The sequence below is a fragment of the Aptenodytes patagonicus genome, chromosome 2 (assembly GCF_965638725.1).
Source record: "Aptenodytes patagonicus chromosome 2, bAptPat1.pri.cur, whole genome shotgun sequence".
In the NCBI taxonomy this organism is placed as follows: domain Eukaryota; kingdom Metazoa; phylum Chordata; class Aves; order Sphenisciformes; family Spheniscidae; genus Aptenodytes; species Aptenodytes patagonicus.
In genome coordinates this window covers 156,067,660-156,094,901 of record NC_134950.1, presented here as the reverse complement: position 1 = coordinate 156,094,901, position 27,242 = coordinate 156,067,660, and the positions used below count along the sequence as shown (strand labels likewise).

General features: G+C 40.0%; 1 protein-coding gene across 3 annotated transcripts in view; it reads left to right on the top strand.

Annotated features, from left to right (window-relative positions):
• Positions 1-27,242, top strand: part of NRP1 (neuropilin 1) — a 114,873-nt gene that overhangs the window by 30,476 nt on the left and 57,155 nt on the right. For all 3 annotated transcript variants that reach the window (XM_076331839.1, XM_076331840.1, XM_076331838.1), the window contains exons 4-5: positions 16,290-16,471; positions 21,176-21,403. In XM_076331839.1, the coding sequence (XP_076187954.1) occupies positions 16,290-16,471; positions 21,176-21,403 (410 nt within the window). The remainder of the gene's footprint in view (positions 1-16,289; positions 16,472-21,175; positions 21,404-27,242) is intronic.

Here is a 27,242-nt window from a genome sequence, read left to right as displayed (position 1 = left end):
GTATAAGAAGGCTTATCTGTAATTCTGTTAAGCGATCCAACTTTAAGAATTGTGCATTTCTAATTCACATACATATGCTAAAAGGGTTTTTTGCATTTCCAACAATTGAAATCATTAAAACCATATAAGAAGAGATTTTTTTCCTTGTTATTTATGTTGGCTTTATTGCAGAAAGATAGATACTGTCCCAACCTGATGTCATACTGCAGAACAGTAAAACCTTTCTCCCAAGCTCTATGTGCAACCTCTATGCTGCTAAATCCTTGTGCACATGAGTAGTCTCACTGACGTCAGCAAAAGCAGGGCTGTACAGTCTAATTCTTAAAATATGTCTTGTACATATCCATTCTTGATGCTGTCGTTTTTATCTCAGATTTTGTAAGGTGAAGCATATGGCCTGAATATGAGACTGGTTGAATATTAAACTTCTCTAGCTTACTGAGTAATTCATGTTTCTATATCATATGAGTAGGGGATAGTACTGATTTAATAAAGCATCAATTAGCCAAGACTGATGTGCTTAAAATTAAAGAAATACAAACAAAAGGTCATCAATATACACATGATTAATGATCACACTTAAAAGCAGTTTTCACCATGCCTCCTAATCATGGATTTGCATGTCTGTGTGTCTGTGTGTATGAAGGATGGGCTGAAATGAGGGAAAAGAAGATCTCTACACCATTCTGTCTTCCTTACTTATGTTAATGCCTTTGGGATTCTTTTACAGAGTAACACAGATATTGCAGATTAAGGAAAACAGTATGGGCTATTTTTAGGATTCAGTTCATATGAAACCATTTTCACTTACCTTATAGCAACTCCCTGATTTGCTTCTCACAAAGTGTGTTGGCTTAAGGTAGATGGGCAGGGGACTGCAAAATTGAAGTGAGCAGGACTTGCATCCTTAAGGATTAAAAGCATCAGGAGACAAAATGAGTGTTGGAGAGGAGCAAGCTTAAGTTCTGGGTGTAAAGGGCACTGGTCATACTGGATGAAAGGCAGTTCACATTCAGAATGACTTGGCATAGTGAAGTGTTTGCTAATATGCTTGCTTCCTCTCGTGTTGCCCCAGGTATCTGAGACAGTTCCTACATGGCGAACAGAGGGAGAGTCATTTATAACGTGACAGACTCATGCTAAGGCTGGCAGGGAATATCGTTAACCTCACAAGTCTTGATGTGACTGAAGAGGCTCGAGATCTGTATGGGAGACAAGTCTGAAAATTAACAGCCTCATTAATCAAATCACAATGTTTTGACAACTTCATGGTGTGTATGTAATCTATCCTGTATACAATTTGGCTAAGGCTTTTACGCAACGAGACCTTTTTTGCAATAACTTTCTGTGAAAAGACTCCACCCCACAGTACAATTACTGGATTGTATGCTGATTATCAAAGGGTGAAAAAGCATAATCAGCTGAGATTTGAATAGAAAATACTGCTAGGATTATGAAGAAGGTAGCACATCTCCTTGTTTCCTATTCTGCTTTACTGACTGAAGTATAATCACCATCATCATTTAGAAAGTCTGGGGGGAAGGTGGCCAACCTCTCACACCCGAGCTCAAGTCCAGGAAATACCCCTCTTCAAAGAAGAAATCCTTTGAATCCATTTGCCCAATATATTTAGTCAAGAGTGAAATGAGTGTGGATAACCTGCTGGGGCACCCTGCCATGACACAACAGAGTGTCTCCCTCAGATAACCAGTTCTCCAGAGCAGCAGGATGCTCAGCACAGGGTAATTCAGAGTAATTCTGGGTCCCTCAGATGTCAGACAATCATTTTCTGCTTAAAAACAGACTCTTCCCCAAATCCTTTGTTCTTCAGACTCCTTGTAAGTACCTATCTTAAGGAGCTTACGGATACACGGTAGCCTCTTTCCACACCTAGGGATTTATGCAGAAGGCTTATTAATACTTTTGAGCATTAATTGTGTAAATCCCTGCACATCTAGACAAGACTACATCCATGAGTATTTCTGCGTTATAAAGAAATGTTATTGCTTGTTATAATGTGCGTAGTAGAACGAGGTTTGATGTAGTGGCAAGAGTAGCAAAAAGCCGTATTTCACTATGAACATTTTAAAACGGAGGCTCACAAAAAATACATAGTATTTTAAGTCTCTTTGTCCTTCTTGTTCATTGTCCATCTGCAAAGGTAAAAACTTTAAATCAAAACTAAAAGGATTAGGAGCAAGAATGCAGAGCTGTCAACTAAATATGTCTATTTATAAAAGACGTATTAAATCACAAAATTAACGACGGTGTCACTAGTATTGTAGCCATCTCAGTTGATCCAATGCCTTCAAACTCTTTCAGGGAAATATCAATATCCGGTTTTCCAGGCTGAGAAACTGAGGCACAGGGAATTTAGCTGGCACTTGGCTTCACTGAATAGGGATGGCACAGGAACAGAGCCTGTGCTTTCAGCCTTCCAGTCCAGTCTCTGCCCACTTTCTCCTATCATCTCCCATCTCCCTAAACAACCTAAGCCCCATCGTACTAAGGGCCATCTAGGCTCACATTTGCTCGCATTTGAAGCATGAAATTTCAACTCTCTCTTTAATCTCCTGACTTTATGGCTCTATTAGCTACTGTGTGAGCAGTACAGAGCTGTAATGACATGGAAAGTTTACAGGTGACTAAACAGGTAACCCCTGGGCAGCGTGGCAGTCCTGCCCAATTCCCTTCCAACACTCTTGCCTTCCCAACCAGTGGCTCTCACAAAAGCAGAATGACTCCCAGCTTCCAACCTGCCGCACTTTGGACGTTTGCATCCGCGCCGCAGTCAAAAACATGACTGTGGCATCCAAATCCTTACCCAGTTAGTGGCAAAGCTGTGGTGGCATAGGTTTTATCGTCCCTGGTGGGAACATTTAGCACTGAACAGAGTCTATGGCATTATTAGTACCTCAGCCAGTTAAATAAAAATAGTTCAGACATGTGTCCCTGTGTTGTAAGCATATAACCAAATGCAAGAATAGCAATTTTTGGTAGAGTTTATCACTGCTCTGAGCAGCACCATTAACGAGCAATACCATTATTTTCCCAGAGCATGATGCTGTATAGAAACCTTACTGAGGTTCTTCCAGCTGATATATCCTTTTGTTGCTGGCATGAGAGGCTCTTCCGTGATCCTTGTCCATATGGGAAAAAAGAGACAATCCTTCATCCGTTCCTCTCTTATCCCTCTGCTAGTTCTCATGTGGAATTTTCACGGGGGAAGGGACAAAGGTTTGAAATATTTCTCAAAGTTGTCTGGCTGGTGTGGCTCCTACACTAGACATGTGGCAATCATGCAAGGGCAGAGGACACTTCACGGTATCTGTTTGAGGAGAAATGTGCAGTAATTGAGGGAAAGCTGAAATACGGGCTGTTACATGCCAAATATGTGAAAATTCAATTCACTGGAGCTGTTTCAGGAATCTGTTCATCTCAACATGTGTTAGTACTGTGAGTCAGGCAGGATTTTGCCTCTCCAATAGTCTGTTAGTCTCTTAACATCCCTTTGTTCAGAGAGAGAGAAAGGAGGACTGGCTTTACAGTGCCTGCGAGACCAAATTCAGGTTAAAGCTAATGAGGAATGTGTATGTTTAATTTGTTAAGGGGTTTTTCTGCATGTTTCAGGAAAGAGGGGGGATTATTACCATTTCACCCCTGTAATAAAAACCAGGATCCTGTATCTTGGAAATGTTTACAATGTAACAAAATGAGGTTATGTTACGTTGTAAAATTTTAAAGGGGACTATGCACTGACACCTAGGCTCAACGGCATGAAACACGTGAGCTGTTCAAACAGGAAGGGTTTGTACTTAAAAGTTATGAAAATAATGTTTCAGTTTGAGAAAACCAAGTGCTTTTGACAAAAAGTTTGAGATTCCCCCAGCTACAGATCCTCCCTCTGCTAGGTACCAACTGTTTTATTCAGAGTAGGGGATGAACAGAGTGCGTGTATCATCTGGCTCAAAGCTGGGTGTGATGTTGGTTATTTGGGTATCTTAGCACTGAGACAGCAAAACTGCAGTTTCCCTTTCATTAACATGCTGACAGGTGACAGTGTTTGGCTGTACTGCTGGTGGAGGGAGGACGGCTCCAGAGGTGCACCTTGCGACCCGCCGTGCACCCCGGGAGCTGCACCACCTCAGAAACAGCACGGGGAGGGTTTGCAACAGGAGGATGGAGACTACGCTGCCAAAAGGAGTCCCTGATTCCTTCTGTGCAAGCCAGACATCTCTATGAGCCAGCTCAGGGGGCTCGAAGTGAGGAAAGGGATGGGGCATTATCTCATTTCCTTCCCAGACTTCCTACTACTGTTTTGGGCAATTTATACCTTTAAGAATGCATAAGGCAAACAAATCTTGTTCTCCCTAGTGTGCCAAAGCCTGTCTTTTGCATTATTAAACCACAAAGGAAAGCATGGCGTTATCTTGCTCAGATTCTCTGCACGTACAAGAGAGTCCAGCCCAAATGTATTTCATGGCTTGTCTGTCTGGGTTAGTGTGCTGCTTGCCGTGAGTGAAGGAGAGGAAAGAATCAATGCTTAATACCACAGAGTCTTATACAGATTGTTCTTGTATGCTTATCGCTACTAAGTAGACAAACAACAGAAAAAGCATTAATAGATACCTGACTAGAAGTGTAAATGAAACAAAAGCCATCAAATCAGGATTTTATCCATTTAATTGCAGAGTAGGTGTTTTCATCAGCTGTGTAATGGTTTATTGCCTTTCAAGGCTTATTTATTGTAATTGATTAATGAAGACTTAAAGCACCACTCTCTTACGAGTAACAAAAGGAAAGAAGTTACACCACCATTTATTTTTGTAATTCATTGAGTTACTACAGATCCCCTTGATATTTTAGGTAATACATTATTATAGCTCCATGTCACACTGTCCATTTCCCTGAGCAGAAAGCAAGGACAGAAGCCTGACCCATGAAATGCAGAAGACAAATCAACGTCATTATCCTATGCTTTCTCGGACCCAGTAACAGCCCTTTCCTGAAGATTGTGTTGTTCTGGATCACAGCTGTCGAAGCAGCCAGGACAAGGATGGGAGAAAGTGGTTCTAGGAGAACATTACTGCTGACCTCAAAAGCAGCAATTTCTGTGTGAGGGTGTTAGTCCTGACTTAGGTTTTGCACTGCCCAGATCCAAAGACAGGGGTCGTCTCACAGCCATGCGGCTCCGAACAAGATTTAGCCTTCACTGAGTATAGGTCCAAATGCACAGCAGATTTAAGAGAGTGTATCTCAAGAAGTTGCACTGATGAGGGAGGAAAAGGAAGTGGAAAGAAGACAAACTCGGTCCCATCTAATGAATACTTCCTTGACATTGGTGCAGCTCCCGCTGGGGATTTGAGCTGGCGCACATGTATGCAGTATGGTCCCAATTACTGAAGTCCACGAGCTGTGTATGTGTTTGTGTTGTGTGTATGTTCATTACCCTGCTTGCTTTCACAAGTAAGCATTTAGTACCAGAAGACAACTCTGCAAAGTTCTTTAGCAGACACTTGTGAATTCTGGGAGGTTTTCAACTTAGTTTTCCATTTTAAAACAGCGTAGGCCAATGCATCTCTGATGCAACTCCACTAAACTCTGTAAATTTGTACCAGGGATGACGCTGATCTGCTGTGCACATTTTCCTTTCTGTAAGTCATTATCACATGCCTCTCTTTCTAAGAAAGGCATTTTTATGAGAGGTGGATCACTGGGGTGCGTTTTTTTTGTATGGCTGGTTTGCCCCATGCTCCAGCTATAACAATGCAGTTTCACTAGGCACTGGGTCATACGGCTGACCTCAGCTAACAAGCTGTTCCTGTTTTTAGGCTACTGGGAATGTTTATTGGCCACTGTTTTCCTCCATTCTAAACACATAGTTATTTCTCAAGACCCATATAAATCATAAGGTCACAAAACTCATAAAAACTGTGACATTCTCTGTGATGCAGGATACAAATGAACTAACTTCAGGCTTAGCAGCTTTAAACATCTATGGTATATTTTATCATAATATAAATACATTAATTGAAGTTATATATACTTTTTAGTTCAATGATACACACAATAAAATGGTAATAAAATTGCTCAATGGGACAAACTTTTATATACTGATGTTTCAAATTGGTACAGTTTAACTGTGAGCTCTATTACAAAAACAATGTAACTGTAACTCTGCACTAAGCTGCATTTAAGAGAAATAGCAATCTGTTTGCAATAAATTTTAAGTATTCACATACTTTATAAGAAAATGATGCTGAGGATGCTATGGAGTTTCCTAATGTAGATTTCAAAAGCAAAAACTCATGGGGGGGTCTGTACTAACTGGATTGACACACTGGTGTGTGCAAAACCCAACTACACCTATAAGGAAACACACTAAGTTATCAATAGAAGTTTTATTCATAATGTCTGTACTGAAATTGGACAACAAATTAATAGAAAAGGATTGGTAGCAATTACTATAGTTAAATTTGCATAGAGGTTTCCACTCTGCTTCCCTGTCCTCATTTGCTTTAGTTGTTTTGAAATGCACATCTTCCAGGCTGAAAGTTTCCCAGGCTGCTCCTCTGCTTGAGAATGAACTTTGGAAAGAGAGAGATAAAATGATTCAGGTCTTTTTTTGTACAAAGAATATAAAAATATACACACACAGACATGCACGCATACATGCATACACACGTCCCCGTTGCAAAACAGAAGAAGAACCGTGGGACTTTTTCAGGCAGCTCTTCAACCACACTTTCTAAGATCAGAAGGCTGAAATTTGAAAGCACTGTCCATGAGTAAACGTTCCTTGCAGTGCTCTTGTGAAATATCGTTTAGATTTCACAAAGCCAGGACTTCTTTAAAGTTGCCGGCTATGCGTATTACTCATGCTGCTTAAGGGTTGTTTGTTAAAGTGGCAATGTACACAACCAAATGATTTTGTGCTGAGATAACGGCCCACCAGGAAACATGCAGACATTGTAAGTGGGTTGATCTCTGAACTACAAATGCTTCTTATTCAGCTTTGTGTGCCTCCTGTGCCAGAGAGCACTTCTCGATGCTATGGCCAGGCACTTTGTCTTTTCAAGTTTGTATTATATGAAAGAAGTAAGGAGACATGGTTTTCATCTTTAAGTGTTACAACAGGCTGCCAAAGGTCTTCTCAGCATTATGACAATATTTAGCTAATAATGCCACACATTTCACACACTTTAGGACTCCGTTTTCAATCCAGAAAAGTCTTGAACGGTTTGATCTCCTTTGTGTAATTCAAAATCTTTTTTCTTTGGTGATAGCTTAAAGGAGTCTGTCCCCCTTCCCCCCTAAAAAAAAAACCAGGAAAAGCTCTAATATGTGTACATGATTAAACAGTGACAAGTCAAAAGCTTCAACAACAAAGCTGTACTTTTTCCGATAACTCCACTTGTTTGTTCATATGCCTAATCGTGTGGCTATATACTGTCTCAGCAAAAATCAATCCACTCGTTTACATGTGTCACACTTTCAGGCAAGGAAGACCCACAGAAATCATTTATATCAATACAGACCAGGTATGTGAAGACACTGATCGGACAGTGGATTTTTCACTTGGCCAATGGTCTGCCCAAAGGGAATGTGGTGCAGAAATCAGAACAAAGGGAACAACATTGAGAAATATTGGGTTCCAAGTGCCTAACGCCGCATCCTTAATACTCTCTTAATATAGTTCCTAACTGGAAATAAACAAAAATACCCATCATTTTACTGCATTTGCAGAGCTTCAGGACATGGTTGCCATGGAAGAAAATTGCCATAACTTGTGTTCTAAAGCTGATACGTATGTCTGCAATTTCCTTTCTCCTTTAGCCTCTTTTAGTTTCATTAATTATGGGTGTTGCTCAGAGAGGTTGTAGACAGCCCACAAGGGACAAATATTTTAGTTTCAAAAGCGTGAAACTTATTTTATGTTCTGAACTTTCACAGTTTCTGTGAAAAGCTAACACTAATACTTTTAAAAGTCAAGTTCCTAAGGTTATGATTAATATACCTCATAGATCCCAACAGGATAATTACAAATTAATCAGCAGTTCAAAACTCCCAAATGGAGTACTATAAGGTTGCCATCACTTTAAAGCATTCTTTTTCTACTTTCATGGAAAGAAAAAGAAATCGCAAACGATTCTGATCTTCATTTGATACAACCCTTTCTCTATTCTTTAGGCATTTGAGGAAGCAAACCTGAAGGTTCCATAACTTACCAATTAAGCATGCTTTTTAGTGAATTCAGCAGTACATGCTAACAGCACTAATCCAACCACAAATCGTTAAACTAGTTAGGCACATGAAAACAATGTTTAATGGATATAGAGGCATACAGATAGTGTTTGACTCCTTGCAGCAGTGTAAGTGTGTATATATGCATGAGTCTCTGTATGCAAGTAATTTAGTCTAGTTCTCCTACAGAGATCACACAAATGTATTTGTGAGACTGTGTAAGACTTTGCAGCTCGTTCTTCCAATCGTTCTATGGCTTAAGAAAACTTCCAAGTTTTGAGCCTCTGTTAAGGAGCTTTATTCGAAACCCACAGAAGCCATTAGGAATCTTTCCATTATTTCAGGAGGAGCTAGACTGGGCTTTTATATTTAAAACACGATATCTGGCTGTCTAGGCTTTGTTCCTTGCTGTTTGCAAAATTTCTGGGAGACTGTTAGCACTCAGTCTCTCTCTTCTGTCTCCACATATGTAAAAGGAGAATGACAACTTTACCTCAGAGGACTGTTGCAAAGCTTCACTTATAAACAGATTGGCATACTCGGATGAAGTTGCTCAACTAACGAGAAGTTTTCTGATTGATGGGCATCTCTTGGGAGGTCATAAAAACAAAACTGTATAATTGAGTTTTTGGAAATAATTTTTTTTGGCTTACAAGAGCCTACTCTTATGCAGGATGACTGCTTGTGCCATCTTTTTTCTGTCTCTTATCACCTAGAATATCTTTCCAAATCTAACCATGTCAAATTAGTGGCTAAATACCAAACTAAGCCAAGGTATAACCCTCACACCTGAAATGTCCATATGAAAGAATATAAAGCTTGAGGTATAGTGAGTAATAAGAAAATTACTTTTAAAAAAAAAAAAATTTTTCCAGTTTCTTAAGCCCTTAGCTGGCTCAATGTAGATAAAGTAACTATGAAACAACCAGTAAAAATTAGACTGCATTTTATTTTGTGAAGAACACTGGAAAGTTGGCAAGAGGTAAGATTTTGCAGTGAAATAGGGAGGTGAACAAGTTGTAAATGACTCTAATATCTTCCAGATGGCATATTTTACTTGGGAACTGAGTTTAGAGTAATTAGAGGCATGTGAATTTCCTATAAATACTAAACTTCACCAGTTTGACACTAGAAAGCTCCTTCGTCTCTGAAGTCTTTAAACTGCTAAGTGTTTCTTTTTCCCCCACTTAAAGTGGAAGTCATGGATTTGTAAATTTGTCTTATTTGACAGACAGAAACCTTTTTCCATGAAAAGATAGCATTTTTCTATGCCAGAAAGTTATGAACTGAAGTTCCTCACTGAAGAGGTTTAAAATTGAATGTTTCTTCCCAGAAGAGGTTTTCATTTTTATATACTGGGATCATTATATTATAATTTATTACAGCATGTGGCAAGCAGTGAAATCAGTGGAGTTTGCCCTAACTTCAAGATCAAATCTTTTCATTGGTAAAATGCTTTTTGCAGACAGATATGCTGAAGACCTTAGCAGATTAATTTTGCTTTTACTTCCCCTAGGACATTGCAATACTAAAATGGCAAAACCTGGTCCACAACCCCTGATTCTTCTTCATTTTCTGCATGACATTGTTACATTCATTCCCCAAGTGAATCCTGCTGTTCACATTTCTGTTGAAGAATTTTCCAGGTTTTATTTGGTGTAAATAGAATAGAACTAAGTAAATACAAGGTAAAATATTCTGTCACCACTTGCACCCTCTTTAGCCATATATCAGTGTAAACTGGCTTAGATCCATTGACATAAAGGGGCTAATCTCATTTGCAGCAGCTAAAGATCTGTCTACTGTTCTCAGAGGAGCTGTACAGATAAAAATGCAGATATAATCTTGCTTATTTAGTTCAGCTCTTCAGTTCTGCCAGTCCCAGGTATTCAAAAGGCATGAGCCAAACAACCAGAAGCATGTGATAAGATGAAGGATAATCAGATTTTAAAATAGTAGTGATTATTTTTATTACTTCTGGGTTTTGAACTTTTATTGGTTAAGGTATGTTGTATTTCAGATTCCTTTGTTCAGCAGAGAATTAAAAGCTTAATTTTAAAAAGAAAGGGCAAATCCCAAAGCATTAGATGATTCCAGAAATGAGTGTAATAACAAAACTGTTGCTAACATTAGTTGCAATCAAACTGTTACAGTGGGTAACTGTAGATCTTCATCGATGTCTCTGTTACATCTTTTGTCTTTTTCACTGCAACATTGTCTTGTACTAAAATAGACCCTCACTAGTTCATTCTTAATGGAGACCTACTGTCAGTTAATGGCATTAGTAAATTACTGAACAGTGGCCAAATCCCAATGGCCTTATTCCCAGAAATCTCTTAGGTTGACAGGACCTTTGTATGAGTAACTTCAGTGAATTTTGGCCCTGGATGAAGACCATAAAAACACCAGCTCACAAAAGATCAATGGAAACAAAGGCCCCCCAAACTGAGAGGGATTTCAGTAAATTACAAATCGTTAATCGATTGCAAATTGCGTATTTAAATATCCAGCTCTTTAGAGAACTGTGGGATTCAGATGATACGTTGTCTCCCTTAGGGGGCTTCATCCACACCATGAATCCAGTACACTTCACTCATCCTGTCAAAGACACGTCTACACCAACAGTTGACTTGCCAGGATGGAGAAAGACTTCTCCATTGAGAAGACTGCACTGTGTGATGGGAGCAAGCAGCCAGGCAGGAATGCACCACACAAGACCCCATGGCACCAAGCACACTGGGAAGGGGCTAAAAAAGCAAAAAAAACCCCTGTGGTTCCCTGCAGTTCCCGTGCCTCCCGGTGCTCAGGGAGTACCCGTGCCCTGCTTAGGCCTGCTGGCTGGCTGCAGACACAGCAGTCGCCCAGGATCCTCCGAGGGCCGCATGCTGCTTTCACCTCCATCAAGGTGTGTTTTGAGGCCCATGCATGAGGACTTATATCCCCTCCGTGTGGATACCTGCACTGAGCCTCCAGGGAAGGCAGACGTGTCTCCACAGGAGGGGGCTGCCCCTCCAACACCCATTAGACAGGTCACCTTGCCAGGATGGGGCACAGGAGGCTCCGGAGAGCAGTCAGGCTGCACGGAGGCTTGGATGGAGAGCAACCTGACAGACGCTGAGGTAACATGCAGAAGAACAGCCCGTTTGGGGCTGTGCTTAATTATTTATTTTTATCAGCATGTACTTCTTTTTCTTGTTGCTAATAAAATGGGATTAAGGTTGGTGTCCCTCGAGTGCCTGCAGTTCTTAAGCTTTTAGCTCTGGGATACAGATTGCCTTGTGCCACAAACACTGCGGTAATCCCACACTGCAAACCCTCAGTCACTAATGGGGCACAAATCCATGGTGCAGAACAACTCAAAACTCTTTATTTAGATTTCCTCTTGCAACGCCTTCTGTTGAGCTAAAATGGAGCCTTGTGAGGAATAAAAAAAAAAAACAAACTTTATAAAATAATGGCAAAAGAAAGATGCATACTAAGAAGCAAATTGTCAGAACCAAAGGTAGTCTGACCAGGGTGGAGAATTCGTGTCAGAGAGAGATTTAGCAACTTGGTGGAGGTGGAATCGGAGTGATAAAAGAAACAGAGAAGTGGAAAATCTTTTCATTCTAACAGGTGAATAACCAAAATGCTCATAACCACCCTATAGATGCATATCATAGTAGGCTGCAGAAAAATATGGCATATTCAGATGTAAATTATAGTTGTATATGCTTCACTGATTGTTTCATAAGGTAAAAGGGCAGATGTTTACATTTCAGCTGAGTTCTGCATATGTCTTGGGAAGGAATTTTTTTAGGCAAAAGGCATAAGATCTCACTGCCCTAATAATAGGAAAATGCGTGGAAGTGGAGCGTAGCTTGGCAGAGTGGCGGGCTTCAGCAGCAGGCAGGGCTTTCCAGCACTTTCACTTCACTTTCTGCAGTACAAGGTGCTATGGTGCACTTCAGGGGTCGCCACTATGTTCAGAACTGAAACCAGGCGTAAGCACTGTTATCACCTACTAGAAACTGGGAATAGAAAATTCACCAAAACCTGTATTCTGCAGCTTTTTATGTTTTTCATTGCCCAGTGCTCATTTTACAGGTATTGCTTGGCCTTTTCCTCGAACCCGTAACTTACACTTTCCAAAAAAAGAGCAGGTTTTTTGCAATTCCTTCAAGAATTTGTAGAGGAATTCTAGATTCCCTCATCTTTCCAATGGGAAACTGTCCCAGACATTGTTTTACTAAACCATAAAATTAGGACCGTCTAGCAATGGCATGTTCAGGCACAGGCTGGGAGGAGCTGGGGGAGTGTGCGAGCTCTGCAGTGCGTTTCAGCAGGCTCCCACCCGAGAGCCACCACAGTCCTTGCACACCACAGAGGGCGCAAATAGAAAGCAAACAAAAATGGGATATCCAGAAAGACCCAGACAAGCAAAAAGGGAATGCTTTTTGCATCGTGGCATAGTGCCTCCATGAACATATCTGCTGATTACCTCTTCTGGGCAGGCATCTCCTATTTTCACACAGGAACTCGTGCTCTAGTCTTTCACCTGAAACTACACTCAATGGTTAGCGCCATGTTTATATTTACATCTCTGTGCCATAAACCCTAAAGGACTATAACATTGCAAGAAATATTTGCCACACCATTGGCAGCAGTAACTGAGCGAAGAATTGCCAAGTGGGAAATCCAAATTTGCAAACTCAGTATTCTGGGCTGTGTGCCAAGACTGTCTGGGCGCTGCGGAGGTGACACATTCAGTCTCCTCAGAGGGATGCCAATGTGCCAACTGCATCCCTGGCACAGCACCTTCTCCTGACAAACTTATGGAGAAGAACTGCTACCAAGTCCAGAGGGAGATGCAAGCTGCTTTCTGAGCTTCCTTGGCAGCAACTCCATTTTCAAGTTGTGACTGTACTTTCTCCTATTTACAAGAACAGTTGTTTGTGATACAGTATGGTCTCTGGTAGGATTTTGAAAAGTGCAAAAATGACAGCAGGACGTCGGTTTCCAAGTATAAACTAGTAAAATGCATAGTAATTTCATTTCCCTAAGAAAAAAATAACATAGATACTCACTTACAGCAGCCCAGATATCAGATGTTGCCACCAGTGTGGGAGAATCCAAATCCATTTGTTAGCTACCAAGTTAAAGGCACGATCCTTAGAATATGAAGGTTGTAGGGCTGATCTCTAAAGTTTCCCCTTTTGAAATTGTACTTCGTACCTATTGTCTTACAGCTAAACTTCTTTTCTGTCTGTCAGTAATTTTTCAAAGAAAAACAAAAAACTTGAAAAATCCTCCAGTCTTCCACAGGGCTGCATGATGTGTAACTTGCAAAATCCATTAGAAGACAGCCTTTTAGTAACCAAATTGTGTCATTTGCAATTGCACAGCAGCCAGAAAGAGCACCATAAATTACAATTCTGTCACTATAAGGGACAATGGAAAGGTGTGGGCAGGCTATCGGTATAAAGGAGGAAACCTAGGAGAGTGATAGAATTTAATTTGAATATTTTTTGCCGAATTTACTTCATATAATAGCAAAATTGGTACTTACAGGTTAATTATTTTTTTGGCTGTGTAGGAAAGACTTAGTAAGACTATAGAAGATTGTTTATTTTTAAGGTGTAGCAGAATAAAAATACTGAATTCAAGCCTTTTGGGTTTTTTTTTCTTCTTTATACATGAAGTAAAAAAGCATGTAAAAATTTGCTTAGCATTTTTAGTTAAAATTTTTCATGTCATTTAATAATTCAGAAATAGGGTTCTTCTTGATATTCATTTGAAAAATTATCTACTGTTGAGGCTTAAGCAACGAATGGTGCCTGGGAAACTGGTGAAATAATGTCATCATGGAAAGAAGAGCAAAGACTGTCACTCAGATGCTGTGGTTTTATGTGGTTACTCTTTCTCTTTAACGAGCAGTTAATTATTTGGAGAAAGGTTGTCCTGTTAAAAATTCTCAACATTCATTTTTTCCCTGAAGTATAAAAAGTAGTAGCCTGCATTCCTGAGTACTTCCAATAGGTTTTGCAGGGAACCTAGAACTGGTATTCTTAAGGATATTTCTAAAGGGAAAACAAAACAAAACAAAAGAAAACAAAACCCAAAGAAAAACAATTCTGAAGTCTCTTTACAACTCTCCTCCCAACTTTCAAATCCTGTTACACCTATATCATAAAGAAATTATAGAAAGAACAGAAGTCTAATTTAAAAAAAATGCAGGCTACTTAAAGTATCTGTAAAATTATCTCAGAAATGAACATTTCCGCTTTGTATTTCCACCAATCTGAAATGGGACAGTGAAGCTAACTAGCTGAGCAATTGGTACGAGAAAAATCAAATACATAAGAGGAAATGCAGTTAACACAATATTTCACATATGTTAATGCTTACAGTTCCATCAGTGTCAGCTTTATTTTCTACTTGATATACACCAAAGCTGGCACACAATTTTAACTGATGAGGTAATGTCATTTTCAATTTAAGGAGCCTTAAGCCGTCCACTTTAACTAGTGATATCATCTTTGCAGTTGTCTCACAGGGCTTCATGTAAACATAAGTAATGTGCCCTGGATGGTTTGGAGCAGGGTTGTTAAAAATGACATTGGTCATCATGAAGACATTTTTTTCCTTTGATCTCTTTAAAAATGTCAGACACACTTTATTGTCCTGTCATTTTTAGCTCTTCCTTGTACATTAATATGCTCTGAACATTTCAGTGAACGTAACAGTAGAATAAAGGTCTAAACAAATTAATGGCAACATTTTAATGTCAGTCATAGTAGGATAATGAAAAGTAAATGAGATTGTCTGGCTAACAGCAACTTGTTAAATAAAACGGCAGCACGGCTGAGACGCAAAGACACGGGGGCAGAGAAGAGCCTTTCGCCGCAGTCCAAAAGAGGCCCAGAGCACAGCCCAGGCTCCAAATGCCACCACTTTTAGGAAAAGATTAAACTGATTCTACAAATTGTGTCTGCTCCTCCTTCCCATCCGGGGTCGCGTGAAATCATCTGCTAATAAAACTCAAAACCAGACCTGTCTCTGCACCTGCAGCTTCTGCCTCTCCGTGACTTTTATTCTCATTTGTATTCTCTCAGCTGGCTCCGTGCAGCAAGCTGCTGGGCTCTCCTCAGCCCTCTGAAACCAAATCCGTCAGACCAGGCCCTACGTATTGGCATCTCTGGTGACAGGGCTGAGGAACCCTAACATGACCGCTGCTCCCAGGCAAACTTTTACCACCAATCATTATTACGTATTATATACCTTTTCTTATCAAGTCCTTAGGAATCAAGCAAGTAGCCAGGGGAGGATTTAGCCCAGCCTGTTCAGTAATCACATGCTGTACAAGTATGACTATTATAACGTGCACTTCTTGATTCAAATACCTAAGCAAAGATGATTTGTAATGAAACAAGTTTTGTCTGAGAAAAACCAAGTGCTGTGACTGACGTGTGGATTTTGTGATTTGCACCAAACTATTTGTCCAGCTAACAGGGAAAATAACAGATTTTTCTACCACTGTTCTGAAACATGGTAGAGTTTTGAACAAAATCTAATGTTTAGGGATTTATTTATTATTCTGTGGACATATGTTTGGAGGACAGCATATGGAAATCAAAGTATTGTTCATAAAGAGCTCCAGCCAAAAAGACATTTTTGAATTCATAACAGAACTTCACAGTTTGAAAAGAATGCTATGCATTATGTATTGATAACAACACTACACAGACAAAGGAACACAATTTAATAATACAGAATTGTGCTCATGAGATTTCCTTTTTTTTTGTTAATTGGTTACTTTAGCTGACATTGTCTGCAAGCATAATGGACACCATTCTTCCTAATAGTTCCATGTTGCCAGATGATGTCTACAGACATAATGTAGTCCATTTTAATTATTTCATTTTGCTTACATCTTTCAGCATAATGCATTTTCCAAGCAAGCTAGCATTTTTCTTGATTATCTATGTTGTGTTATGGTTTCTAAATTAATTAGGTCTCCTTCTTTCCTGGAAGTTAAAAGTTTCTTCCTTCCATTTATCTACCAGGTATGATTATGTTGAAGTGATTGATGGAGATAATCCTGAAGGACGCTTATGGGGAAAGTACTGTGGAAAAATTGCTCCCCCTCCTTTAGTGTCTTCGGGACCATATCTTTTTATTAAATTTGTTTCCGACTATGAGACACATGGAGCAGGATTTTCTATCCGTTACGAAGTTTTCAAAAGAGGTGAGAAACAATTCATTGTTATATAGCTCAAAACCTGTGATTTTTGCTTTCATCAAAAAGTTCGCCATAATTCTTTGGGATGTGGGGAATACACAAAAATGCTTGAAAGAGAAAATTGTATTACCCTTGTCATTCCAAGGTGGGGCATGTATTCAGTGGGTGTAAATCATTATGAATCCAATGGGTCAGCTGCATCTGAGGATTGACTCCTCTGGGTGTAATGTGATAGTCTTCATCAGCTGTTTATTTCAACCTTCTTAAAACTATTAGCTTTCTTTCTTTTTTTTTCCTTTTTTTTTTTTTTTTTTTGGTGATAATAATTGCCATATGATTTACAATGTTACTGCCTTAACAGCACTGTAGCCTTCTGAGTCCCTGACTTATTTTGGTTAGTGTTTTGCTCTGCATTCCCAAGAGATGGCTGTGGGCTCGGAAAGGACCAGACTACACATGGGCAGCAGATGATGTTGCTGTTGCTTTCACAAATCGTATTTGGGAGGTAAAGGAGAGGAGAAGCTCACACTGTTCACAGGCATGTCCTGCTGGATGCTTGTGCCAGGATTTCAGTGCCAGTGAGCACAGATAGCTGTATGGGACAAAGAGAAAGCCCAGAGAAAAAAACAGTCCAGGATTAACCAGACCTGTAGACAGCCCCTCTTTGATAACTCTCTTTCTGAGTCAATAGCTAGAAGGGGAGTAAGATCTTCTTTTTTGGCATAAACCTTCCCAATAGATGGATGGAGAAAAATAATTCATATATTCCATGCCTGGAGAATAGAGGACCAAAACTCAATATACAGAAAGACAATAAGCTTAACTTTATAGAAAAAAATATTGACTTCAACATCAATGTTCAGGGTCATATTCACAAAAGCAGCTCAAAACTCCAAGTTGCCAGTACACACCACTCCCAGACAGTGCCCCATTTTCGGAACCAGTTCAAGTCCCTTTTACACACCTAAACCAGAGCCAGATTTTCAGCTGCGTTCAGCACATGCGCTTGGTGGCAGCTGTACTGTTAATGAGGAGAAGCACAGTAGTGAGGTCTCTTTTCTATTGCACGCTATTGCTGCTCCACACAGTGCTAATTGGGGCCACAGACCTCTTGTTCACCATCTTCCCTGTCTGTAAATCCACTCTTGGCTCCCAGAAATTCTTTTGGTGACCTTCAGGGTCACATTTTTTGAAAGAACTCAGCATCCAAATGACACCAAGCTTTCCTGAAAAAATATCTCTATTTATTTTGGTGTCTTTAGGAGGCTAAACTCTTGAAACTCTGTCCTGAAGTTTCTCAGTGCTTATAGATACAGTACCATCTTTCGTAAAAAACAAGGCTGAAACACAAGAACAAGTGAACGAATGACCTGTGAAACAATCTATTTTAGCAACTGAGCGTTTTCAAGAAAAAAGTTTTTATTTATTTCCTAATAGTGTAGTGGCAACTCAGAGCTCTGACAGGAATGTTGTGTTTATTTCCTTGTGTGGTCATTTACATCTCTCAGTGATACACATTAACCATGTTAAGATGGCATTATGAGTGTGATTTTACACACAGAGAAGTCAGGAAACTCAAAATTATGGCTCCCAGAGCAACTTTAGCTCTAGTTCATTCCACATAAACTGTATATTAAGGCAGGAAAGTTATCACTAGGTACAGTGTTAGAGATGCTGTGTGTACACAAAGGATACAAGTTTTAGTTGCTGTGGGAACACAGCCCTTTTTAACTTTTGAGTTAATGCATATATGCTATTCCAAGTTTACATTTTAATTTCTGTACCAAATAAAGCCGACCAGTTTACCCTGTTACGCAGGTGAAGCTCAGTTGCTCACACCAGATGAATATGCGTCATTTTAGCATAGTGACAGCTTAGCTCATCATTTCCCAGGTATGAGAAGTATTAAAATGATCCCAAGCCCAAGGTCCCGTGGTGCTGAGCTGAAGGCTGAGCTGCATTCCAGCACACAGTATATTTTTGCCCATTATTCCTGTGAGAGCATCCTTAGTTTTTGAAAAGAAAAACTGCATTACACTACCTGTGTCCTAAGCTGAATTCTAGACCTGATGCTTAAAATGCTACACGCCACGGAAATTGTAAGGAGAGACCAGCACACGTAATGACTGTGATAAATGTAGCATGGGCTTTGAGAATAGGAGCTGCTTTTACTTCTCATCCAGCTCCTTAGCCAGAAAGACACTGAAGAAGTTGAATTCCAGACTAAAACATGAAACCCATATTGCCCAACATTTAGCCCATCTGAACTGTTTATCATTTTGGTTCCACCAGCCAGCCTATCTTAGGATGGGTGAGTAGCCTATTCACTAGAAGAGGATCTACACAGTTCACATTCAACATTCCTAACTTTAGTCAACTAAATTTATGGTGTAAACTGAAAGAAAAGACAGTGTCAACCAGGGAGGCAAATGATTTTCTGGCTCAGTGACACCTACAGAAAGCAAGTGAAATCATCTCCAGTGTCATATCTTTCTCTTTCTTTGCTCTCTCTTTTGCCTCCTCTCTCTCTTTCCTTCAGCTCATCTCTCTTCCTTTCTTTCACACTTATGCACACATGTAGTTTCACCACCTCAGAAGTATCTATTCTGTCCGGACTCTGCCAGAACTTTTTCTGCCGGTTTTCCGTGAACGTCACCCCATGGAGTTCCTCATAGCCTCAGTGTTGATTTAATTCCTGGAGTTCCTTCACATGTCAGTAAAGGGTCAAAATCTGTGGAGGGCATTTTAGTGAGGCAGCTCTTCTGAAAACAGTTTTTATTTCTGGCACCAGATTGACTTGAACATGTTAAAAATAAAGCAAGCTGGTATTGAGATACCATGTGTGAGTGTAAGGAGCCTGACGATTGTGCACTCACAGAGCCAGGATCTGTCTGTCTTTAATAAAGCAACAATGATTCTGGCTTACATTTTATATTGCATCTTTTATTGGATTCCAAGAGGAGTACAGAGCACTTTATGCTATGAATGGCATAGCAAAGCTATTTTATCCTGGAACAGCAGCTACTGGTGGGAGTGAGGAACAACAACCAGAATACAACCCTCCCATACATGACAAGGAGACAAGGGAATGACAGGGAGAGAAGAGAAATATCCGACTAATGTGTAAGGGAGCGATTTAATTATAGGCAAAATGTAATTTACCAAATTGGAATGGTCAGGTTACATGAGCATTAATATCTACATCTTCTAAAATATGCCATGAAGTGCTCTGAATATTGATGTGATAGCTCAAACATTTCCTATCAGTGTCTGTCGAAGGACAAAAATACCTGAACTGACTAAATTCATTCAGACCTCTCTCTTGCATGCTGAATTTAGCTGGGAGGTGGCCAAATCTGTGGGGGGTAATACGTTTGGCACATTCACAAGGAAAACATTTTCTATGGTGAAATAAGAGTATTCATATATGCAACAAGCCAGACTGTTTTCCTTCAATGATCTGTGTTAAGCATTGGAAATCCTCTAAGGCTCCTGACTACAGTCTCTAAGGATGCTGGGCGTCCTCATCCAAATTGAAACCTCGCACACACTCATCCTTCAGCACAACCTGTTGCAACCAAACTGTCGCCTGTGTCCTGCCTATAGTCCATGTCTGAAGACCTTCATCTGAGTCATCCTACCCAAACTCCCCAGGTCAGCCGCTATCCACTGATGCCCCAAATCCTGTAAATCACTTTCCATTAAATTGGGAGTGTCAAAAGTCAGAGAGAGAGGGATACCTATGTTGACCCTGTGGGAGGATGTCTGGCTGACCCTGGGGCTGGCTCTGAGCACACCTGTAGATGTGGGATCCACACAGAGGGTTCCTGAGGGACCTAAATAAAGGAGAAATGCGATCTGTCAACAAGAGAGGGACTCCAATTTTAGTCCCCTGTATTCACAAAGGCAAATCCAGTGATCTGGCCTTTTATACCCTTGCATCTTTACTGCCACTTTCCTGCTCCATCAAGAGCAGTGTTTGGAGCATCCCATTATGCCATGGTGGGAACATTGGGGAAAGCTGGTGTGTCAACATTGACATTAGGTGACTTCTAGCAACACTGCCTGTAATCACACAGTTTATCATGCCTGCACTAACAGCAACATTTTACTGGTGCACCTGTGTCAACACCACTCAGAATGAGTCACTCACCCTTGGTACATGTACGAATTACCTTTCACATTTAGTTTGTCAAGGAGGCATAGGTCACATCTGGCAGAGTTACTGAGTCAGTGCTCTGGGAATCTGAAACCACTACTCCCTCTACTGAATTCACTCACCCGCTTTCGTAAAAAATTCTATTTCACCAATAAAAGCCTGTCAGCCATAAGATTTAAAGATTTGAGCTTGAAGGGGCTATAATTATTTCTCTAGGGCTCTGTCGAGATTTCTGCAGCTTACACTTTCATTGTTCCCACATGACTTTGTATTTGTCATAATTTTTTCTAGAGCTGGTACAAGTTTTCATATTGTTCCATGCAAATTGAAAATTGGAGATCAGACAGTATATGCGAATTGCGCTTTAAAACCTGACTATCAATAATAGGAACAAGCTGGCTGAATGATTAATACAGTGATTAAAATGAGGTGTTTCATTGAAAAGCCACCTTTGCTGCTGGAGAGACAATACAACCTAATTTGTTTTCCAGCTAACTGCTTTGCTTAGTAGCATAGTGTTAACCCAGGTGATTTTTCTCTTTCTCTTACAGGACCTGAATGTTCCAGAAACTTTACTTCATCAAGTGGAGTGATAAAGTCCCCTGGATTCCCTGAAAAATATCCCAATAGCCTTGAATGCACTTATATTATCTTTGCACCAAAGATGTCAGAGATTATACTGGAATTTGAAAGCTTTGAGCTAGAACCTGATTCAAATACTCCAGGGGGAGCGTTCTGTCGCTATGACCGATTGGAAATCTGGGATGGATTCCCTGATGGTAAGAGAAAAATGGACTGTGATATGCATAACCATTACCCCGAAGTGGGCTGCAGAAGGCATATTCTCATTTTTTTTAATGTCATAGCAGAGAGGTCCTTGCTTGATTTATGTGAAACGAGTTGAATTAAAGAGAAATGGGGAAAATGCTCTGTAAATTCATTCAGTAAAGCATATCACAGTGTGAAAGATTTTTTTTATGAAATATGTTTAATTTTGAACAGTTGGCTTGGGGGAAACCTCTATTTTTAAAGGGAATATGTGATGGACCTCCTACGCTAAAATAAATTAAATATGAAGCCTTATAATGTGTCCTCAGACTTTCACAGCTAACACATGAGTATTGTCCAGAAATTTCCAACAACTTGCACAAACTGGACTTCAGCTATTAACCCTCCAGCTTGAGGAGGAACCGGGTTACAGACCAGCTGCTAAAGCAGAGAATTTCTTTGCCAGAGAAAACGTGGTGTCCATACAATTGAAATCATAGTGACTAAATGATCACCCAGGTCAGTAAACAGTCATTGAGTTATTAATTCAGGTGGCTTCGGTGATCGGGCACTGGAGGGTTCCTCCCTTATAGTGCTCTCTCTTTCAGCAGTATAAGCAAATCCAAAGGTTTTATCTTAATTTGTTAATTTATAATCTCTGATTAGCTGGGCACATGTGTCAGGGTGGGTGTGTTGGGTACCCTTCTGGAACTTACTTCTCTGCCATCTCAGTAATTTTCCACTTAGTTGTTGACCACACTTGACCTTCTGCAAATTCACTAACTGCATAGCTAGATATTAGCTAGGCCTATAGAGCCAGTGAGTCCTCACTTCACCCTCCACCCCATCTCATATCCCTATTTTACACTGAGACTGATGAACAAAATAGCTGCATGAGTTCTCTATTTTTTTCGTATACGGCAATGGGTCCGCAAGGTCCAAGTCCCCTCTAGGTAGGACAGTCATGTACCAGTTCTCCAAGGACCCCAGCTTGATAGGCTGCAGCTCCAGCCTAAAAGGGACCATGCAAGCTGAATGCCTAACCTTTAGGGTACCCAAATGCCTTTATGAACTGTGCAAACAGCTATGTAAAACGGATTGTGATGCCCTTTTCACTGTTTCTATGTAAGGCATAAGCTGATAAAGAGAAGCATCTTGAAGCTGTCCTTTTTCTTCTTAATTTTGTTACTTGTACCAAAATTCAGTGACTGAGGATTTATGTTGTTTGTGTTGGGCACTAATTACAGCTATTTCAGTTTTCCACTGGTATGATAACCCGTATTAATAGATATTTTCTTTGCTTTTATGAACAGCAGTGGCAGCTTCTACAAGCTGCTAATCCTACATTAATATTTCATTTAAATGAAAACATATAACTTAAGGAACGTATTTCAATAACACATTTAAACTTGCCTGTTTTCCTGGCTAAATCCCCAGTATAATTTTAATTAAAGCTTTTATTGATGCTACAGTAAATAGGTATGTGCTTTTTAACGTATATTTGTTCTTCCTTTTTGTTTTATGCTTAATAGGTTTATCATGGCTCTTTTCAATCCACTCCAATAAATAGTGAAGAAAGAGCCATAACAGTAGCTGAAAGACAATTTAGTATTTAATGCCTCAGTTAGGAAAACAGTATTGTAACACTACAATAATGATGTCTGGAACATTTAATAATAGGTTTATTTGTATATAGGCCAAATCTTTCCAAGCTGAATTACTGTAGAACTTGCATTTAAACTGACATGTGAAAAGATGATCCAATCAATCAATTTATGTGTAATATTACCAAAAATAAATGCATTATTGCTAGTGTCAGACGGTTTCAAAGCGGTAATTTCCTGGTTCAAGAAAGTGACTGAGCCATACTGAAGAGCAATTAACAACAGGCATTATCAGCCTTCCAATTCCTTCACAAACTGTCTAAACCCAAAATGATCCTGACATCCAATAAGGGTGTTTACATGTTTGTAAATATTCAACTGAATTTGTAGACTAGAAAGAAATGTTTCCTCAGATACAAACTATTGGAGGTTGTGGCGATTGTAGGGAAATATTTGCTGCATCATTTCACTGTTGGACGGTCCTTAGCCAGCAGACAGTCTCTCTTGTTTAACTTAACACAACAAAGGCAGAGAGGACGTGATTGCTTCTCTATAATTGCATCACAGGATGAATCCCTGGGAGGGAGAAGAACTATTTCAACCGAAGAGCAAGGCTGACACAGGAAGCCACTGGTATGACTGGCCATAAACTGAAGACAGAAATTAAAAGTTTCTAGATATCAAAAAGAGAGTATCTAGACAATCTTGCAACAAAAAAAAAGGAGAAAGGAAGAGCAAAATAAATCTAATTTGCATCCACGTGGAAGTAGTAGAATTCTGAAAAATATTAGAGTGTATGGTTGCCTTTGACGAAGGGAGGCTCACCCAGGGTGAGTCTTTCAGCCATTTGTCTGTTTCCTTTCAGTCCATGAAAAAATATTCTGAAGCTACATCTACACTATTAACTAAAACAGGGCCAAGGCATGGTTGTGTGTACTTCTTAATTGCTGGCATACTCCCTTGCACAATTTTAGCCCATGTCAGTTCGCACTTTTACAAGCAGTTCCTAAGCACAGTTTGGAGGACAGCAAAAGCCAGGGGTCATTCCCAACAGGCACATTGGACACAGCAATCCTGCTTCAGAGGGAAGAGCCCTATGGGTGCGAGCTCTGTCATGCTGTTAGTCTGGTCCCAGGAACAGTCCCTGGCCACTGGGTACAGGTCCAGAGGGTGGTCCCTGGCCTGCTCTATTTAGTGATACAGACATAGCCGTAAAAAAAGAAGCTATTTTGCTTTGTTGTACTGCATTGCTGCTCACATGCCCAGTTGTGTTAGAGGTTAAAGCCCCCCTTGCACTACATTGATATAAACATGAAGTAGAAGGATTTTTTAAATGTTTGGAAAAAATTATATCCTTCAGTTCAAACCCCCTGCTCCACAGCAACACAGCTGTGGTTTGCTAGGATGATGGCAGCTTTTAATAGGACACAGAGAACAGTTTGTTGGAAATTAGTTGTGGCTGCAACCAGGGCAGAATTAGATGGACAGCCCCCTGAACATACTGCTCTCACCCAACTCTGGAAACCAGGCATCAATGTTTGAGCCAGGCGCTGTCAGTCCCCCCATTCTCAGCAGAGAGCAGCACCCCACTCTGATTTGTCTCCGACATCTACTTTAGGGCAGTTATGGATCTCTGGAGGTGCTTATCTCATTGACTGTACTGGGAGCTATGGATCAGTAACTCAGACATAAACTTTAGATACCTAAGTTAGAGCAGATGAAACCCACCATAAGTGGAAAATGTTTTCACTGTAGAGTTTCATCAGCTACAGTCACTGGAGATCTGCAGGAAATGAATTTGCTGTTTTCTACAGTTGTGATTTTTTTTCCTTCCTCCCCCAAAAAAGCAAAAAAAAAAAGAAAATTAAACAAATTTTCACAATTATTTTTAAAAGGATATGTCAAAATCAGTATGTTTCCATTTACATTTGCTTCTATGTAATTGCCATTTTTCTGATGGAAAACAATTTTCTGTTAGACAATTTGCCAGCAACTATAACAGTCATTCACAAAGACATTAATCCTGAAATGATCTGTCACAATCATGGAGTCCTCAGCCTACCTGGTTGTCCTTTTAGTACATTGAATCTAGCAACTGCTGAGTACTTGCATCTTGATTCTGCAAAACATGTGCTTATCTTTGAAGCATGTGAGCAGTTAGATTGACTTCAAAAGGAATTCACCGAGGACACTTACGGGTCTGAAGTTAAACACTGGTGTAAGTGTTTTGCTGGTTCAGGAGGGGAATGGTAGGCATTCAGGAATGCCTCAAACCTGGCATTTTGTTTCTGCATAACTGCATGCCAAGGACACCCTTTGGTCTCTTTTTTAAAACAAAGCAATAAGTGAAAAAAACCCTGTTGGAGAATGTTTGAGAACTACAGGTGCGTGTTGCAAATATCGTGCAGAAAAGGGACCGTGGTTTGAAGGAGATAACAGGCGGAGTTGGAGCAGGAGAGTGAGAAGTTCACAGAATAGAAATATGTGATTTTGCATGAATAAACTAGACCCCAGAAATGTCTTTGCCCAAGGCACAAATATATCTCAGCCAGCCTCGACTGAGAACAGTCCATTGATGACTTTGAAGAAAAATAGCCCACTCAAAACCAGGACTAGCTTAAGTGATGAATTGCATATATTCATCATGCAGCTCTCTTTGAAGCTCTATAAACTGTCTACTAGGGGCTCAAAAGTAATTTGAAGAAGTTTACATATGGTTTGAGAACCACAGGCTAAGCATTACTGCTTCGGTCAATACCACAAGAGCTTCCACTGAATTACAGAGCAAAACAGAATGCTTTACTTCAGTCGTTAACACCACTGCAAATGAAGGTTGCTATTAATCTAGGTGTGTTTCTCCTCTGCTGCAGTTGCTTTCTACACTCTTGGGCGAATCTGTTAAGGTATGAGTATACACAAGCTCAGTGTGAGTGACTACTGGACCGTGAGGATGGGATTCATTTTTCAGTTATTTTCTCTTTAGCATCCTAAATTGTGTGCAAATGTTTTGTCAATAACAATCATACTGCTGTGAAAATACTGTCCACAGCACACCAGCATACTTTTAAAGACCAGCTTTAAAATTCAGTAAAATGGCTAGTTAACATAACATTTCTTTTAATATTTTAGAAGTCTGATATACCATTTTTCCTTGCTTGTGTTTTGTTGGGGTTTTTTAACTGAATTCGAAAAGCTAAGATTTCAACTGGATGGGCAAATATGTATTTCAATGAGTCTCAAAATTTCCTGATACTGATACTCTTTGTCCAGGAGGGCAAGCAGTAAAAAAGAAAAGACGAATTAGTAAGGATAAGGTTTCTGTTTAGTCTTAAACCACCAGCCACATTCTGTACGTTCCACACTCAGATCCTGTAAACCTTCAAACATACGTATTAAGAATAATCAAAGATTTATTCAAGTTCTAGAATTAGACTCTGCATGTTGGGAAAAGCTTGCAAAACAGGTTTCTTAGTTGCCGCTCCATCTTTTAACCTGAAAGTTACTCAGTTGTCCACTATATCATACAATGCCAGTGGAAAGAGGAGCCAAGGTCCCAGAAATACAGCATGGGCAGTCAAATGAAGTGGCTGGCTCACCGAAATGCCTCTGTTCTGCGGGTAACGTCGAAGTGTCCTTGAGTGAGGACATTTCCAAGTGACTCATATTTGGAGTAGGCCTTCCTAGCAGGTGCTGACAAAGTGACATGATGGTCTACAGGTAGAGGCTGCAAAGAGCTTTCTGGGCCTAAAGACTTTTCAGCACCTGCCACCCTATAATTCCCATTTGGAACTGTATGTGGTCTATTATGAAAGCCCATCTCGGTTCATAAGGAAGGGTCAGGAAGATGGTTAAAAAAAAGCAGTGGCATAGTCTACCTAAGCAGACAGCAGTATCATCCCCTCAGATGGTGTTCCCCACACAGCATGTATTTGATGTGGTGACACCTGAAACATTTGATAATTTATTGTCATTCAAAAGTTTTCAAGACTTGAAAGGAAAAAAGAAGAACTTTGTGTTAGCTATTTAGGTAGAGAAGAATAAGAATCTCTATTTCATCCAGTTCTGCTCAGATCGATACAGTATTAGCTCAGTAGGCTGAGGTTTACATATTGTGCAAAAAAATTCAATACCTCTTTGTGTCATATTCTGCAAGTTTTTAGCTCTTGCATCTACACAGCTAGAAAAGAGAATAGTACTGTGATAGCAGGGCCAATCTGTAGAAGACTGAAATGCAGAATCACTAAAT